At 44.3% G+C, this 19,316-nt stretch overlaps 1 protein-coding gene across 3 annotated transcripts in view; it reads left to right on the top strand.

The window, feature by feature from the left end:
- Positions 1 to 19,316, top strand: part of EPS8 (EGFR pathway substrate 8, signaling adaptor) — a 132,524-nt gene that overhangs the window by 57,255 nt on the left and 55,953 nt on the right. For all 3 annotated transcript variants that reach the window (XM_035126529.3, XM_088676944.1, XM_088676946.1), the window contains exons 2-3: positions 12,354 to 12,432; positions 18,128 to 18,201. In XM_035126529.3, coding sequence (XP_034982420.2) covers positions 12,371 to 12,432; positions 18,128 to 18,201 — 136 coding nt within the window. In that variant the 5' untranslated portion in view covers positions 12,354 to 12,370. The remainder of the gene's footprint in view (positions 1 to 12,353; positions 12,433 to 18,127; positions 18,202 to 19,316) is intronic.

Genomic DNA, 19,316 nt, shown 5'->3' with positions numbered 1-19,316 from the left:
ATGGAGCTACTTGAACCCAACGGTAGAAGGCAGATTCTTATATTCCTACCTGAAATTGATTAAAGCCATTTGACCAACTTATGCTGGCCTGTGGCTGTGATGCAAAGCATCCGGAAGGCACCTGTTTTGGGAAGGCGGACCCCTGTCTTCTTCATCTTTGGCGATCACTCGTAGCCAAGTAAGATTGTCTTCCTTAAACACAGTTTTAACAGCGAGTCCGTAAGTGACCATGGGGGCCAATTCTGGATCCACATGTCCTTCCACAGTGGGGACATAGGTTTCTGGGCGGGAGTTGATCACAGTGAGGGTTTGCCAAGCGTGCCTTCCTCTTAGCACGTTTCTCCCTTTCATCCTGAGTTTGAGCGTCTTCAAAGCCCATGACACCTTTGGTAAAGGCTGTTCTCCAACTGGAGCACTCACAGGCCAGTGTTTCCCAGTAGTTTATTCTACATTTTTTAAGATTCACCTTGAGAGAATCTTTGAACCTCTTTTGTTGACCACCAGCATTACACTTACCATTTTAAAGTTCAAAATAGAGTAGTTGCTTTGGAAGATGATAATCAGGCACCCACACAAGACGACCAGTCTAACGAAGTTGATGTTGAAGAATCATTGCTTTGACACCGGTGATCTTTGCTTCTTCCAGTACACTGCCAATAGTTCGCCTGTCTTCCCAGGTGATGTGTAATTTTTTTCGGAGACACAATTGATGGAATATTTTGGGGAGTTGGAAATGGCGTTTATTAGTGGTCCATGTTTCACAAGCCTATAGTAAGGTTGGTAGTACAATAGCTTTGTAAACAAGCATTTTGGTTTCCCTGCGAATGTCCCAGTCCTCAAACACCCTGCACTTCAAATGGGAGAAAGTTGCACTTGCAGAGCTCAGGTGATGCTGGATTTCGGCATCAATGTCTGCCCTTGTGAATGGGCCTATAGAGCAGTCCCAAGCTCAGTCATTGCTGTGCATCTGATTTGAGGAAAAGTCCTGAGCAATCAATGACTGACGTTCCTTTTCAGTTGGTACATATTCTCCAGCGAGCTAGATGGTTATTGTACATCTCTCACATCCTGAAAGCGGAGGAGCTGAGGAGCTCATTTAATGCTGGACTAACTTAGCGTGGGCATCGCTCGACAGTGACAGCTTACGATGATGAAAAAGGACACTTAGCCATGACATTTCAAGGCAGGCGTAAGTGGCGGTTGCAACAGGCAGCTTACAAAGGTGGCTACGTATCCTTATTACTCAGTGTTTTTAGGATGCATCTTAGTGAGCTCAGATGATTAAGCTGTTCAGTAGTTGGATGTTGACATAAAAGCACAAGCTAAAATTTGCATCAGCCAGCAATCTGACACTGGACCAAATTGAAGGTTTTGATACTACACAGCCCAGGAACAGGTTACTGGAGAGGCTGCCTTATCCCTTATATAAGGCAAAGTTAAGTTCAGTCCAAGCCGACTATGGTGTATGGCACTCATCTCGCTTTAGGCCAAGGATGCCGGTGTTTGTCCACAGACAGCTTTCTGGGTCATGTGGCCAGCATGACTAAACTGCTTCTGGTGCAACGGAGGACCGTGACAAGTGTCAGAGTGCACAGAAATGCCATTTACCTTCCCACCACAGTGGTACCTATTTATCTACTTGCTCTGGTATGCTTTTGAACTGCTAGGTTGGTTCTTTATGTACCCTGGAGGTCACTGTGTTCTGCAGGAGAGCTTCTCCTTCAATTTCCAGAGAAACCTTCTCCACAGTAACTTGAATCAAGTCTTTCAGTGTGAATGTCTCCGTTTTGTAGGACAGTTTGCATGTTGAGACATGACAGGCACTCAACTATCTGCACTTTCTGGAAATAGCAGAAGACAAATTTCCAGCTAAACGTTTTCCCAGTTGAATGAACATGTCTCTGTCATGGGGGTAAATTTTGTATTATTTGTAAGTTCATCTTCTCTCTTTTGCTTCTCTTGGTTGTTTTATTATATTTTGTACATTGCCTTGAAATATATATGTGGAAGGTGAGTTTGTATGAGGGAGGGGGGGAATTCTCTGTACAGTTGGGGAAGGCCCCCTGGTGAAATTGGCCTTTAAAATAATAGCACTATTTTGGGAGGGCAGAAGGAAGATAAGAGCAAACTAAGGTGGATTTAGTTTATAGGTGTGAATTCGGAGGCTTGCTGGGAATTGGACTGAAGGACAAACACACTTTTTATAAGCCAGGTATTAGTCCTGGCTATAGCAATTTCTCTTCCGGACACCCTCTCCCTTTTCTCAAAATTGGATCAGCCTTCAGGAAATAACAGTTAGCTATCCAGCCTGGAGCAGCATCTGTTCTGTGTTGTCTCAGATACGTGGTTTGACAAATGTAAACAGAGACATGCTATTTGCAAGACGGGCAATGTATGCTGCATTAACCATGAAGGGAACAAATTTGGCTGCAGGGAACGAAGATGAAGAGTCCTTTGGGGCACACTAGACTCCCTCTGAAGGTTACACTTGTCCTTGTGGGAGGCTGGACCCAGCCTATGCTTTTAAACAGCAGGCCAGCCATTGAGCTAAAGGCACAGTTAAGTATGCTTGTCTGTCTGTTGGCAATTACATCATGCAAACTCAGGTTTTTATCTTGAGTTCACATGACAGGGATAGCCGACATGCTGCTCTCCTGATGTTTTTGTACTTCACCTCCCATGAGCTTCAGCTAGAATAGTCAGGGGCCGGGGATGGTGGGAGATGCAGCCCTACGACTTAGGGAAGGTACAATGTCAGCTACCTCTGCCTCATAAGAACCTAAGAGTTACTTTGATAGATCACAGCAAAGTCAGGCAAATCCATTTGGTTGCCATAGCAGCCAGTCAGATGCCCCTGAAAGCTTAAAATTAGGTGGTAGAGAGGGTAACCACTTTCTGTTGAACCCAGAACCTGCTAGAGTACTTGTGAACATGGGGGTTCTTGTTCTTCTTCTTGTTAGCTCTTGTGGATAATAACCAGACGTTGAGCGACCTCTCTATGAATTTCTCTAATCCTTTTAAACTATCCATCTAAACTAAAAAAATAAAAAATTGTCTAGTAGCACCTTAGAGACCAACTAAGTTTGTTCTGGGTATAAGCTTTCGTGTGCATGATACCATCTAAACCAGGCATCCCCAAACTTCGGCCCTCCAGATGTTTTGGACTACAATTCCCATCTTCCCCGACCACTGGCCCTGTTAGCTAGGGATCATGGGAGTTGTAGGCCAAAACATCTGGAGGGCCGCAGTTTGGGGATGCCTGATCTAAACTAGTGAGATGTTTTTGTGTTTAGGGAGTTTGGTTTGTTTGTTTGATTTCTGGCCCTCTTTTTGTGGTAAAAACTCTCTCAAACCATATTTGAAGACACAGAGTAAATAATCAAACTATATAAAAGCAATGAACCATGCTTGTATGGATCACTAATATAGCTGCAGCATAATAACGCTTCAGTTAAAAGCACAGGGTGCTAAAAGTAACCCAATGCAGACTGGCATGCATAAGTCTGTAAAATGTTCCCAAAGGCCAGCTTCTTGGAGGAGATTCTTCCAAAGATGTGGGGCCACCACAAAATAGGCCTTGGTCCTGATAATGTCCATTTTCACAGCTCTCACTGATGGACCAGAGGGATGGACCTCAGGTGCTGATCTTAAAAGCCTTAGTTACAGGTGGGTAGCCGTGTTGGTCTGATGTAGTCGAAACAAAATTTAAAAATTCCTTCCAGTAGCACCTAAGAGACCAACTAAGTTTGTCATTGGTATGAGCTTTTGTGTGCATGCACACTTCTTCACATGAAAGCTCATACCAGTGACAAACTTAGTTGGTTTCTAAGGTGCTACTGGAAGGAATTTTCTTAAAAGCCTTGTATAGGTGCAGACAGTTCTTCAGATTACCTGGTTCCAAACCATTAAGCTGACTCTTAATTATGCTTAGCGTGAATAAGTATCCCCGCTCATCTGTTATTGAACCTACAGTCAATCAACTGGGAGCTGAGAGTTGTTAGCAGCCCCCTATCCCCCATAGCTGCAATTCCCAGAATTCTCTGGGAATAGGGATTCCTTCTTAGACCACTCTGGAAATGGTAGCTCTGCGTAGGGAATAAGGGTCTCCTAACACCTCTCAGCTCTTTGAACCAATTTCAGCTCCCAGGATTCTTTGAGGGAAGCTATGTCTCTTTAAAGTAGCATGATGCTACTTTAAATGTGTAGAGCAGATGGGGCCTTAGAGATGAGGTTAGCACATTGAGGAGCCTTTCTCCTTCTATTCTAGAGAGCGAAAATTCTGCATTTGTAGTTGCCATAGTTTTGCACGCATGTGTTTCTTTTAACTTTCTTTTTTGTATGCATGGACATATTGCCTGCTCAGAACATAATAATAAAAAAGAGGTGATAAAAAGCCCGATTCCCCATATTTTTGGGAGGCTTTTTCTCCCTGTTGAGACGAGGTACTTGGTAGATGTACTTTTCAGCAGATGCACTGCACCACTTCTTTGGCAGCAGCGAACAAATTGCGTATCAGCGCCACAGCTGTTATTTCTTAGAGCTATTAAAATCCTGGGAACCTTGAATGGAAACCTTTGTGTGTGGGAACGTAATATTTACGTGAAATACAGTAATGTTCGGTTTTTAAAAGTTTATGTGGGTGCTGTGAATGTGATTTCTTGGATGAGGTGTGTGTGTGGGGGGGGGGATATTCCTTCCTTGGATCCCATTTAGTCTGAATGACAGAGAGCTGTACATGCCAGTTCACAGGGAAAGGTTGCTGCAACTGCTGCAGAAGGTCTGTATAGTCAGAAATTTTGTGGTGGTGAGTCCAGATATTATGACCAGGTTCACACATAACTCTCAGCCAAACCACTGCTTAGTGCAAACAAGCAAGCCGTTCGGGGCATGCTTGGACCTAAGATCTCTACCACTTCCCTTCCCCTTCCGCTTAACCCGGTGCTAAACCTTGGCTTATGTTTGAACTGAGGCTCATGGTTTGTCTCACTCCCGACAAACCATGAGCAGTAACTGAGGCATGTTCTTTGTTGACCCATTTATGGTTTGTCTGGGAGAGAGAAATCTTGAGTCCAGGTTCGGATTTAAAGGGTAAAAGGTAAAGGACCCCTGGATGGTTCAGTCTAGTCAAAAGCGACTATGAGGTTGCGGTGCTCATCTCGCTTTCAGGCCAAGAGAGCCGATGTTTGTCCACTGTTAACTTTCTAGGTTATGTGGCCAGCATGACTAAAGTGCTTCTGGCGCAATGGGACACCGTGACAGAAGCCAGAGTGCACGGAAACGCCATTTACCTTCCCGCCACAGCAGTACCCATTTATCTACTTGCACTGGCATGCTTTAGATCTGCTAGGTGCCGGGACAGAGCAACAGGAGCTCACCCCAATGTGGGGATTCGAACCGCCAACCTTTTGATCAACAACCACAAGAACTCAGTGGTTTAGACCACAGCGCCACCCGCGTTTCCCATGTTCGGATGTAATGCTAAGCCAACCATGGCTTAGCCCCAGGTGGCTCAATGGCAGGTGGACATGGGAAGGAGTGGATCAGCCATGATCTATGGGACATGCATGTTTCCTCATGGCTTAGCGTTACATGTGAACTGGGCCTAGGCATATACCTACCGGTAAGTGCATGTGGATGGAGGCGAAGCATTACACAGGGTACCCAAGTCTTGCTGCCTGCAATTATTACTGGGGTTGCCATTGTTATAAGAATTTTAAGGTCTCAAATATAGAATAAATATTCATAAATGCACACATATCTAAATATATGGACCATGTGTCTGAAATAGCATGGGAGAGCAATCCTGAAGCCATTTTGACTTTCCCAATGACCTCAAATATTCCTCTGCAGTAAGGGAGGCAAATGGGGAAAGCCTTCCCATTGTCTTTTTGCTTGCAAATCCTGTCTTAAGGGCATATTTGTGTAGGAATAGGGTGAGCCTGTGACCTGGACTCAGAAACTAAAGTACCGGTATTAACCATCACAAAAGAATGGCCACACTGCCCAGGTAATGCAATCAGTGACCATTATCAGATACTTCTGTGATGTATGTTTGATGTTTGTTGGGGGGAATCTTGGGCTACAGGGTGGGCAATTTCAAAAGTCAATATAAGGGCTTTCACACCATTGTTCTGGGTTCCTCCTCCCTCCTGTGTGTGGTGAGTGGGGATCCTGTTGCAACAGTTCCTTGAATAAAAATCAGGCTTACTAGCCGCTTTGCTTCTTAATATACTCTGGTTGGCCTCTGTTACATTCTCCTACCGATAGGGAACCCACTGAAGGAATCTATACGGGCTCTGGAATACCCCATAAGGGAAAGGGAGCAGTTTTTCTTACAACACAATCAATCATCCGGTAACAAATTAATCAAGTAATTGTTAGTTTATTAATTGGTAGGGCTAAGTTAGGAATGAGAGAGATAATGTTAGGGAGGATCTCTATCTAAACCACAGAGCCTAGGGCTTACCGATCAGAAGGTCAGCGGTTCGAATCCCCGTGATGGGGTGAGCTCCCGTTGCTCGGTCCCAGCTCCTGCCCATCTAGCAGTTCGAAAGCACGTCAATGTGCAAATAGATAAATAGGTACCGCTGCGGCGGGAAGGTAAATGGTGTTTCCGTGCGCTGCTCTGGCTTGCCAGAAGTGGCTTAGTCATGCTGGCCACATGACCTGGAAGCTGTCTGTGGACAAACGCTGGCTCCCTCGGCTTATAGAGTGAGATGAGTGCCACAACCCCAGAGTCTTCCGTGAGTGGACCTAATGGTCAGGGGTACCTTTACCTTTACCTATCCCTTCATTGCTTATTACTTCCTGGTTATATGCAGAGATATTTAAATGTAGTTGGTCAGTTGTTAAGTGGCAATTTTTAATAAACTAAAAGTGCTTTAACCAGACAGCATATTTATTATGGGCTTTTCTTTTCGCAAGTCAGCTTTGTTGTGAACAAATGCACCACTCAGTTTGGAAAGCAACTGAAAGATCCCCCGTAAACTTTACCTGGGCATTTTTATTACCTGCAGTTCCTTGCAGAAACCAGTGGATTTAAACAACAAACAGAACTTCAAGGACAGTTTCACCTTAGAAGAACATGAAGTGCTGGAAAGCGAAGCTGTGAGCAGGAAGGCGCTGCCTTTGACCGCAAGTTCCTGGCTTGCTCAGGGCTGCATGAATTTTAAAAAGGGTCATGTTACCTGTCCGAGGAGCATTCAAGGACACAATTTTTATGCACAAAGGTAGTATAACCTTGTGGCTTGTGGCATTGAACGAGCCGGGATTTTAAAAATGGAAGATTCATAAATATTTTATTGTTCCAGATCAGAAACTTCCAGAACACAGTGGTTGAACATACTGGAGCCAGTTCTTTTATTTCACCCTGCACTGGAGTGGGGGCACTGGAAACACTTTTGTGATGGGCCAAATCTGCATTTTATTAATATTATGCATTTAAAGCGGTATCATACCACTTTAAGCCATTATGGCTCCCCCCAAAGAATCCTGGGAGTTGTAGTGTCTCCAGGGTTCTGATAATTGTAGGGAGGCCCCTCAGCACTCATAACAATCTACAGTTCCCAAGATTCTTTGGGAGTAGATGTGAGTGTTTAAACTGGAATGGTACTGCTTTAAACCTATAGCACAAATGGGGTCTTTCTCATTTCCTTCTTTAGGAGGTGGCATCCCTCCCTCCCTCCTTTCTAGGATGGTAATTCTAGCTATTCGCAGGGGATAGATGAAAAAATATTGAAGCTTACTGCAGAGGTGATTGATTCATAATTGATCTGTGTTTCTGGCAATCGTGTGGCTGTCCTCTTGCTGTCCTGAAGTTCAGAGCAGCACCTTCCGTTTTACGAATCCTCGTGATGCATGGAGCTATTTACAGAACAATGCTGCACAGTCCAATGTCTTGTACATTTCAACCAGGTTAAACAGAGGGTAAATATCGCCGAGTTTTGGCTCAGTTTGATATTAAAACAATCTGTGGCGGCAGCTGCTCATTCACGATGGTGTTCCGACCAAGAGATTGTGTGCCTATTTTGAAGAAAAGCTTCCATAGAGGAGCTTCCCCCGCTCCCCACAAATAAGAAGTGCCACAGCCCCAATTCAGATCAGGACTATGGTGGAATCCAAAGGGTAACAGCCCCTCCCTGGTTCCAACCCAGATTGGGCCCCTCCTACAACATGAATTGGTAACTACATGATTGATGTCGTGTGTAGTTTGCTAGTTTGCTTTATGGAAGGAATAATAGAATTGCAGACTTGGAAGAGACCCTGAGGATCATCTAGTCCAACCCCCTGGAGTGCAGGAATGTGCAGCTGTCTCATACGGGATCGAACCCGCAACCTTGGCATTACGCTCTAAGCCAAGTCTTGCCACCGACTGTCCACTCAAGAGGCCATTCTTGGCTCTTTTTCAAGCGAGCCCATGTCATCATATTTGTCCCGTTTCCTCCTTACACATTTATGTAGGAATTAGATTTTAGTTAGGAAGAACAAATTAGCTGAATGTTATCTTTCCTGTTTCACACTTGCGAAACTTAATAAATGTTAGTTTGTTTAGCAATTATATTTAATTCCCATTAACAGAAAGCTTAAGCGAAAGCTACAGACTGGATCGTTTAATGCTTATGTTCGTTCCCTCTTCCCTCCTATAAAAAAAACTGCGCAAGACGCTTCTTTAAAGTTTAAATAGCAACAACTTTTTCACACAGTGTCCTCACACTTGTTAGATTAAATGTGTATATATGAGGCTGGCAGGTATTACTTATGTTACTAGTGTATTACATAGATTTATCCCCAAGACTAAAAGACTCTCACAGACTCTGACTAACACTGAGGCAGACGGCAGCAGAACAGAACAGACCTCCTGCTCAGCTGCACTGACAACACAAAAAGACTGCTATTAACTGACATAATTGTACCAACTTACACAAGGTATGTTGTTGTTGTTTAGTCGTTTAGTCGTGTCCGACTCTTCGTGACCCCATGGACCATAGCACGCCAGGCACTCCTGTCTTGCTACACAAGGTATATGACCTTGCTAAATTCTTTCTCAGAATGTCACAGGCCTTGTGAGTACCAGCCCTGCCCTTAGCTTTTTGGATGCTCATATCTCACCATTTTGATCTATATCTACACCTGTCTTCTAATGCACGCAGGGTTTGTGTACACAGCGCTCAGTCCCAGGGGCCAGATTCAACCCCCAGGACTCTCCCTAGGCTCTACCCTGCTTGAGTGCTTTTCCTGAGAGATGTGCCTTTGAACTGAGCTGATGCCTCTTCCGTGCTTGGGTGGAGACTACTTGTTGGAGAGACATGTGTGTTTAAACCTCAGACTTATCCACCCTTCGTCAGCCTGACGAAAACTAACATCCTGGGTCACCACTGAGGTGGTAGGCAGTTTTGTCTACCTGGGCTCCACCACAACCAAAAATCTCTCCATCCACGCTGAGCTGGACAAGAGTATTGGTAAGGCAGGCTACTGCAACGGTTCACCTCTCCAAAAGGGTTTGGGAGAACGTGACACTAACGTCCAATACCAAGAGGAAGGTCTACAAGGTTTGTGTGCTGTGTACATTGCTTTGTGGAAGTGAGTTGCAGACAACTGACAACCACCAAGAGCAATGCCTCAACGCTTTCCACGTGGACCGTGTCAGGAAGATTTGGGGCATCACATGGCAGGACAGAGTCTCAAACAAAGATGGATGATAACATTGAATTCAAAGAGGGTAGTGAGTTGGTGTTACCTCCGAAAAATTCAATCCAGGGTCTTGAAGAGCCTGTGGTTGGAGTGAATAAAAGACAGTAGGGCGTTGTGTAGGGCGAAGTTTCCATTTGTGCTGTCAGCTGCACTGCTGATGTTTGCCCTGACCAGTTAATAAATGCTGCCTTATTTGCTTGCTTGAATGGGGTCTCTCGCCCCAGTGTTCTGCCAGGCACTATACAAATTCCGAAAAGGATCCCAATAAAAGCATTTGTGTATGATTCACTTTAAGATCTGGTGCAATCTGTGCACCGTGATGGAGGGGGTCTGCCAGCGAGGAGAGCAGAAGGGTATGGCGATGCAGAACTTTCACTCCTAATTGTTGGAGAGGCTTTAAAAACCCTAAACTCTAGATTCCTCATACAAACAAAACAGTTTTGTTCTTTCAAACTCCAGATGATTCATTATTCATACAGCTCTGCAAAAATTCTAACAGCTAATTAGCAGAAAGGTGATCTGCCTAGCAAGTTAGAGAGACAAAAGGCCTATGAGGAAGCTGTTAATTTTAAGTGCCCTTCAAGGAATACTTTAAACTGCAATAGGTCAACTGCTCATGAAAATGTGCTTGTAGCCTGAATGGCAAAAAAAATCATGCCACTTTCCCAAAACATCTGCTTTATAAATAAGGTGTTTGTGTGTGGGCAGGTACAGGACTCCTGCTCAGCAACACTTGACTGAGGTTGGCCGCAGTTGCTTCTGGCTTTCCGAAGAGACTTGGTTGTGACTTTTGTGCAATTTCCCAGCACCCCTTGAAAAACCTGGGGAGAGCCTGAAACACTTGTGCTTGAATGCCTATACCGTGTTTCTCATATTATAAGACACGTCTTATATTTATTTTTTCCTCAAAAAAACACACTATGGCTTATTTTCAAGGGATGTCTTATTTTTTTCTTCCTCCTCCTGCCGCGGCCGGCATTGCTGCTGCTCCTATCACTATGTCTTATTTTCGGGGTATGGCTTATATTCCTTGAATGCTTAAAAATCCTGCTATGGCTTATTTCATGGGGATGCCTTAAAATATGAGAAACAGGGTACAAAAAGTGGCGAATCTTGTTTGTACTCAGGAATAATGCATTAGAGTTGCAGAACTAGGAGGGGACCCAAAAGATCCCCCCCCCCCGCAATGCTGGAGTAGATTAAATGGATTTGCCTCGAAAATGCAGAAAAGCACCACGTTGAGCAAAAAAAGGTCTTGGAAAATCCAACGTATGGTTATTTATGGAGAATGTTGTGGTATTTTGACAGTGGGCTTCATTTTAATGCAATGTCCATAAGCTAGGGTCAGGGGCGGTGTCTGTTAAACTTCAGCAAGTGCAAAGCTTTCCTTTGCCTGGTACCAGCAGTTGCAGTGTTTACATTCTAGTGCAGATATAGAGAAATGGTGATTCAGAACTTCAGCCCCTATCAACTCTAGCCAATGGTCACTTGGGATGGGAGTTGTAGTCTAAGAGCCTCTGGAAGGCTACAGGTTTCCCATAATCTGATCTGGTTGGTATAAAGGCAGCTTCTTATGCTCCACTTGCCCTGGGAGAATGGGAGAAACTGCTTGAAGATTTCCAGTGCTTCAAGCCGAAGGGATGCCAGAGATATATGACTTTGCAGAGGCTTGCAAGGAGGAGTTCTGATGATCTGGTCCTTGAGGGATGGGCTGTTTGCTTTGGGGAGCTGATGTTGCTTTAAATTCCTGTATGGTCTGCATGCTTGCCTGCTCCCACAAGCTGGATTGGTATGTTTGTAAAACTGATAAGAGCAAAAAGCTCCGTAAGATTTTGGTGTGCTCTCCTCACAAGGAAATGGATTCTGCGGCAGTCGCCTCTGGTACTTCCTGGGCCAGTACACAGTTCTTAGGTCTGGTGCACAGATCGTTTTCTTTCAAACCAAAGATCTACTCAGATGATACGGATTGATAACCTTGTGCAGGATTTTTTGAGGTTGTTGTTTTGCTGGATGATGAAGATGTTTTTAACAATAGCATTCTTTGTTTTTAGAGGATGTAAACAGTCTTCTTCCACTGTCTTAACTAAGGATGGAGGAGAAATTTGATTCTAAAGGGAGCTAAGCTAGTTTGTACTTCCTGAAGCAAAACATAAATCAAAACATTGCTGACCTTTGAACTTTGCACTCCTCCAAAAATTGTGACACAGTTTTCCAACCAAATGTGCATATGTTTCAGAGGGGGTTGTGTGTGTCTGTATACATACATACATACATACATACATACATACCGTACATACATACATACGTGTGTGTGTGTGTGTGTGTGTGTGTGTGTGTGTGAAAATAATTTACCAAATGCATTATATTAAGGAAAATTGATTGTGTACATTTCTCAAAACTACATACTGAACTGCATGTATTTGGAGAAATACTGGACACTCTAAAAGCTGACAAATCTTCATGAGTATTTTAAAAAATCTCTTTGCTGCAGAAATATGGAGAATTTAATTTAAGACTGAGAAAATATGAAACTTTGAGAGCTGAAATTGACAGATTTCATCCATTGCTAGTCATAAATGGCATATTTTGCAGTCTTTCTTAAATGTTTGTTAGCATTATTGTACTGGTTGCCCTAATGACTTCTTCCTCTCCTGTTTCCACAGAGGGAGTGTTGATCAGAATGAATGGCCATATTTCAAACACCCACCCAAGTGCATATGGGAGTTACTCTTCTCAAGTAAAGTAAGTATTATCCCACCAACATGACCCCTCTCTGCCACCCAAGTTCATCGAAAATAAAATAAAAGGAAGAAGAAGCCCTAAGGTCTCCTCTGAGACTTAACATTTCATTTTCAGCCTGGAAGCTATTGCCATTTCAGACATAAGATCAATTTCATATGAGCTTGGATATAACAAGTGCGCCCGCCTGCAGGTGCATGAATACCTTTTTCAAATCATACCTCAATAATGTGAATCTCTATCAGTGTTTTTGTTGCTTCCTGTGTATCCCAAACTTAGATGCAACAAAAGCTCTAGGTTCCTTGCAGTGCTAGAACCTCAGATACACAAGCTAGGTGCTAAGGGGCTCCTTAATCCAGGGTTACAGTAGCCCAAACGGAATGCCTAGTTGCCATTTTGGGGCCAGACGGCTCCAAACTTGAATTTTTCCAATACAAGTTTTTGTTTCCTGAAATTCATTCTGATCATGCAGCCAAAATATAACCTATCGGATTATCTAGGATGTTTTGCTGGTGTGTGAAAACAGTCAAGATCCAAGGATCCCCAGGCATGCACCTCCAGATGATGGTGACCTCAGGCGACATCCTTGCACCCAGGCATCTTCACTTGGTCGCAAGTGGCCGATAGCCAGGTGCAAAATGTGCCTGGCACCTAGCAAATGTCGAACGCTGGGTCCTTGCACAATTGTTCCTAGATGAAGCTCGTAGAGAACTGTACCTATCCCAGTCCTAAGAACTTAAGAAGAGCCTGGTGGGACAAGCCAATGGCTGATCTAATCCAGCATCCAGTTCTCACAGTGGTCACACAGATGCCTGCAGGAAATCCTCAGGCAGGGCCTTAGCACACCAACACTCTCCCCTGCCAGATGTTTCCAACATCTGGTGTTCAGAAGCATCTCTACCTCCATCTATGGAAGCAGAAAGTAGTTGCCCTATAGTTAGTTGCCACCAATAGCCTACCCTTCCACAAATTTGCCTAATCCTCTTTGAAAGCCATCCAAGTTGGTGGCCATCGCTGCCTCTTGTGGGAGTGAGTTCCATTGTACTTTCTTTTTTTCTATCCTAAATCTTTCAGCAAGCAGCTTCATTGGATGCCCTTGAGTTCTAGTGTTGGAGAGGGGGCGGGGAGCTTTACTCTCTCCATGCCATGTGTAATCTTGCAAACTTCTGTCATGCCTTGTGCAGGAGCATTTACAGTCAACAAACTGCACCCATCACCCAGCTCCACCAAGGTTAATTTGTTGGTATGTGTGTCAACATTTTGGCTGCAGACTGCAATGTTGAAGGTAAACAGAACCATAGCAGTCGGCTTCATTTGTCTCTGAAGCCCTCGCTTGAATTCCTGCTGGGATCCCAATAAATCTCTGGTCGTGCACCGAGACTTCTGTGGGTGCACTCAATTTTCCTGGGATTCCCCCCCCCCAAAAAAAGCTCATTGCTTTGTCTTGGAAGCTGTTCCTAAAGTTATCCCAAGATTTCAGAGAGATTTGCACATGTCAGGCTGTGGAGGTCCAGTGGCATCCGCAAGAATCACCTCTCAGTCTTTAGGATCCAGTCTTTTGACTTGAAAGGACCGGAGTTACTTCTCCTACTTCACAGATGTCCTGTCATGAAGAGTCTTTGTGGAGAGGAAGCTAAAGAGAGAGCAATGACTGGTGGTTAGGATAGCTGTTGAAGAGGGTAGTCAATAACAGGGGACATTATAGATCAAGGATGAGGAATCTTTGGTGGCTGGGGAAACCCAGCAAGATGTGTGGGGTATAAGTAAGTAAGTAAGTAAGTAAGTAAGTAAGTAAGTAAGTAAGTAAGTAAGTAAATTACTACTACTACTACTACTATTATTATTATTTATTGTCTTTTGGATGTTGTTGGACTCCAACTCCCATCAGCCCCCAATGATCAGAGGTGCTGGGAGTTGTAGTCCAGCGACATCCGGAGGGCCACAGCCTCCCCACCCCAGTTATAGATAAGAGTCAATATTTGTTCTTTACAGACGCTCTATGCACTCATTACTTGGGGATATAGGAAGCTGCTTGGTTCATATAGCTCAGTTGTCATGGACCAGAGGAATGGTGGGAGGCATCAGCTCAGTGGACCCTCAGTGGACAAAGGATCAGAGCCCAGGAATTGGTGGTGGAACAATGATGAGTGGAAAGAGGGAGAAGAGGGAGAAGCCTGGGAGGAGGAGAAGTCCAGAAGCAGAAGCTGAAACAGGAGAGGATGGAGTCCAAGAAGCAGAGATGAGTTAGGCTGGAGAAGAAGCTCAGCTCGGGTGTCTCTCTCTCCTGTGGTGACCAGCTCCCCTCCCCCTGTCTCCAGAGCCAGAAGAGGTATGAAGAGGGAGGAGCAAAGTCAGGCACAGCGCCCGAGTCTCAGATTGCTTGGGAAGGACCAGGGGGAGGAGGAGATTTAGGCAGTTGTGAGAGGGTGGGGACCTTCAACCTCCATGGGGCAAGGCCTACTGAGAAGAGCAGCAATGCTCATCAGGCCCGGCACTCCTGAGCAGACTTTGTTTCTGCTAATAAAGAGTTAGCTTCACGTGTGATTTGTTGCTGACACTGCTTCTGACAGCGGTATTGTCCACACTGACCGATAGTGGCTCACAAGGGTTTTAGAACTGGAGTATTCCCAGTCCTACATGGAGCTGATGGGGATTGAACCTGGGATCTTGCATATCCAATGCATGCATTCTGCTACCACCAAGCCGTTGAGTTGGTCAGGACTGGCATAAATAGTAGGAGCCTGGGCATCTACCTTCACTTCATCATCAGGAGAGTGGTACGGGCTGGTCTTCAGTTTCTCTGCCTTCAGCCCCCAGCTTCTACCTCTGTGTTTTAGTAACTGGCCTCTGGGTTAGGCGACACACACTCCAGGCCCAGGTTCAGGTATGGCTGCTTTCAGCTCCACCCTTACTTTAACGAAGGTCACTCTTCAGACTTTTAAACTTTTCTGATCTCTATTAGGGCCAGAAAACTAATTTCCCTTTGGAAACAGCTGTCCTATTGGTTTATGTACAACTGAATGGGTAGCAGCTGATAGTGCTATATGCTGCTGATTGCCAGGGGCAACCTTCTACCCTTGGAAAGCTACTAATGGGATTTCCTTCCTCATCTAGAAGGAGATTCTGTGATTTGTGGTAATCTAAATAGATTTATAAATAGATCAGATGTTGTTTGCTCAAGCCAAAGCCATGCATAATTTATGTCTCTGTGTTTTTTTTTTATAGAAAAAGCAAGGGGTGAAAGTTGTCTCTTAAAAGACTCCGCAATCTGAGGTTGCAATTCTCGTTTTGAGCTTGGATGTGTGTCTGTTTGTGTGTGTGTGTGCGTGTGCATGCTCTAGCAAAGTTATGTGCATGCAAATATATACTCGCACATACTTCACACACACACACACACACACACACACACACACACACACACACACACATTGTAGCGAGCATAAGCTGTAAACAATAAAATTTGATTCACACAAAAGCTGTGCTCTCAAAACAGGCACACACAAATACAAGGGGAGAGCCTTAGATAGTCCAGTCATAAGACAAACTTGCAAGCTGCTTAGAAGCACATTTATTCAAATAAATGATGCTTGGCCTTGGCTGGAATAAGTAACATCAAAACTATTTATAAACGTATTTAGCTGACTGCAAACCATGGGCTTTACTAAATTGGGATCACGGGTTGGAAATCCCATGAGAAGCTTTCCAAATCTGGGAGCACGCTGCTGGAAATGGACAGTGTAAATAACTGTGAATGTGAGTTTCCCGAAATCCATAGCACCATGCAAAACATTCTGTAGCCTCCTCCGTATGTGTGTTTGCTTGCTTTCAGATATTGGTATGTTAGACCCAATACACAGGCACCCTATGTCAAAGGTGACGTTGTGAATTCTGCTTCTACATGTAAACCAAAAACTAAGGAGTGGCATGACTTTACTTCCACACGTCCAAAGGGGGCTTGAGTTTCTCAAATAGCAGCTGGTCTCCCCCAGCTTTTGGAACACAGGATACTGTCAAAAGCAGTCTGCGGCACAGGTTGCCTGACCATTTGAAGAAGAAGAGTCACAAATTCCAAGAGGCCAACAGAAGTCCTTGGACATGCTTTCTAGATCCTGGTCATCTCCAGACACCCTTGTCACTTCTCATTTAGTAGTCAAGATTAAATTCTTCTCTTCACCCCCACCCATCCCACTCCCAGTAGCTTTTGCCCACCTTTATAACCATTTTGAAGATGGGAAAATTCTTTGCTGCTCTGAATTCTGTTCACAGGCACTGTGATTCTGCAATAGAGCTAGTGTGATGTAGTAGCTGCCAGCCAGGATGCCTGACGTCTCCCTCCACTGGGGGTGGGGGTGGGTGGGAGGCAGGATTCCTCTGAATACCAGTGGCTGGGAACTGAAGGTGGAGAGAGTGCTGGTGTTCAGGTCCTGCTTTCAAGCTCCCCGTAACACACTGTGAGAGCAGGGTGCTGGATTAGTTGGGTTGTTGACCTGGTCTAGCAGGGCTCTTGTGATCCTGGTCAATGCCCAGCAATCCTATCTCCACTCAGCCATGATGCTCACCTTGGGCTAGTCACTGTCAGCATCATCATCATCATCATCATCATCATCATCACCATCACTTTTATTTATACCCCACCCATCTGGTTGGTTTGCCCCAGCCACTCTGGGCTGCTTCCAACATACAGAAAAATAATAATAAAACATCAAACACTAATAGTAAGAATCAGATCCTGTATAAAAAGTCACAATAACTTGTAACCTACCTCACAGGGTTGTTGTGAGGATAAATAAAGCGGGTTGCAAAGTTGAGCTCCCTAAAGGACAAGCAGGATATAAATATCGGGTGACAATTGTGGCTCAAGCAAAGCAGTGGCAAAACAGGTGATTGTGAAGAGAACGATTTGTATGAGACATTTCTATTATCTGTGACCAGCAAAATGATACTAGTGTGCTTATTATAACAGGTGTGCATTTATTTCATTGATTTCCTCCCTGCACAAGGACACCCCACCATGCTGGCTTTCAAAATAGCCGCACAGAATCACTTGATGCAACCACTTCAGCTGAAACACACACTGGCATATATGAAATAACAAGTAATCACCACACGGGCTTTTTAAATCCTCCCTTTGTTGTTGTTTAATTGGGTTACTGAACCTTTTGAATTTCTGGATGGCATTATCTTGCTTGCTGTTGGTTTGACGTTGCCAGATTTTGTTGTAGTTTCATTGGTTGTTTTGTATTTTATATATTTATTGGTGAACCATTCATTGATTTTGAACGAAGGGCGGTATCTAAATAAAAACAGTGGATGAAAGAATATAGATACAGAGAGCGGGGGATTTGAATGGGTGACTGGGAGGCTGTAGGTGTTATAAATATAGCTCCACATAAAATAATTGCTTTGCATAATTTATTTTTCTTTAGCTAGCCACTTGGGGAATAGAGAAAGCAGAGCTGTGTGGGGCAATAAATCTCCAACTCTTAGAAATCTATTTTCTGAAGCATCAGTAGGCCTCCTGGTTTTATTTCAAGCACGTTTGCTGTCAATATGGTCCAGAAACATGAAAGCCAGGAGTTTTCAAGTTCCTGTGCTCAGTGCAAACATTATCTCTGTATGCATTTTTACCTTTATAAGGTATGCCGACTGGCTTTTTGTCACAGGAGACCACGCACAAACAATGTACCTTCTCTTGCAGTGGATATGGATCCCCAACATTTTCTCAAAGCGAGAGGGACCAGGCGTCGAAGACAAGTGCAAAAGCTTTGTACGGTAAGACTCATTGGCTTTGCGTGTGTGATAATGCCACCGGGTATGAATTCCTTATTAAGCTTGGTGGAAGACATCTATAGCAGAGAATATTTAAAGCCCCTCTCCCTTGCTTGGTAGGCAATCTGTGCTGTTATCTGCCGATCTGCCTTGAAAGTAGAAATACTAGCGTCTTCCTGGGGGAGTGAGGCCGGTGATGGAGACTCCAGAGGGCTGAGGAGTTCTCCAGACTTTTGCTTCAGGCATAGAATGAATTTGGGCAGCTCTGGTTTCACTGTAGTCTTGCTCTGTGCCTTCATGTGCTTCCGGAGCTCGGAAATGCTGAAACACATTAGGAGATCAAGGGATTCCCTGTGCCCAGGAGTCCCCAGAAATCCAGACTTTGGGGTTGTCCCACAGTCTGAGTGGGTGGTGTTGCATTCACAAGACTTGAGGATTCATGGGCATCTCATACAAGATGGCCTCCTTGGAAGATCATGCGTGTGTCCTTGCCAAAAAAACACACCCACTTCTCTAATGAGTGTTTGCAGACATTGCTTCCGTGATATTTAAGGAGCCCACCTAGTAACCCTCATAGCCCCCAAGAGAGGGCTCCTCCTAAGCTGTGGTACACACACACACACACACACACACACACACACACTGTAAGGTGCATGAACTGTAAGGTACATCTATTATAATAATTACATTCCTTATACAGCTTCTAGCAAATGCTGAAAGCATACCTCTGGGTTTGGGTGCTGGAGATGTAGCTCTTATTTTTTGTACTTGTTTAAAACTGTTTTTAAATTGTGTTTTAATGATGCAACCCAGCCTGAAGCCTTAGAGTGAAGGGCGGGTGTTTAATATTAGTACAGTCATACCTCGGTTTAAGTACGCTTCAGTTTGAGTACTTTCAGTTTAAGTACTCTGTGGACCCGTCTGGAATGGATTAATCCACTTTCCATTACTTTCAATGGGAAAGTTCGCTTCAGGTTAAGTACACTTCAGTTTAAGTACTCCGCGGACCATCTGGAACGGATTAATCCACTTTCCATTACTTTCAGTGGGAAAGTTTGCTTCAGGTTAAGTACAGACTTCCAGAACCAATTGTGTACTTAAACCAAGGTACCACTGTA

Source organism: Zootoca vivipara, chromosome 9 (assembly GCF_965207765.1).
Source record: "Zootoca vivipara chromosome 9, rZooViv2.hap1.1, whole genome shotgun sequence".
In the NCBI taxonomy this organism is placed as follows: Eukaryota; Metazoa; Chordata; class Lepidosauria; order Squamata; family Lacertidae; genus Zootoca; species Zootoca vivipara.
The sequence above is the reverse complement of the archived record's forward strand: the minus strand, read 5'-3'. Positions and strand labels throughout refer to the sequence as shown.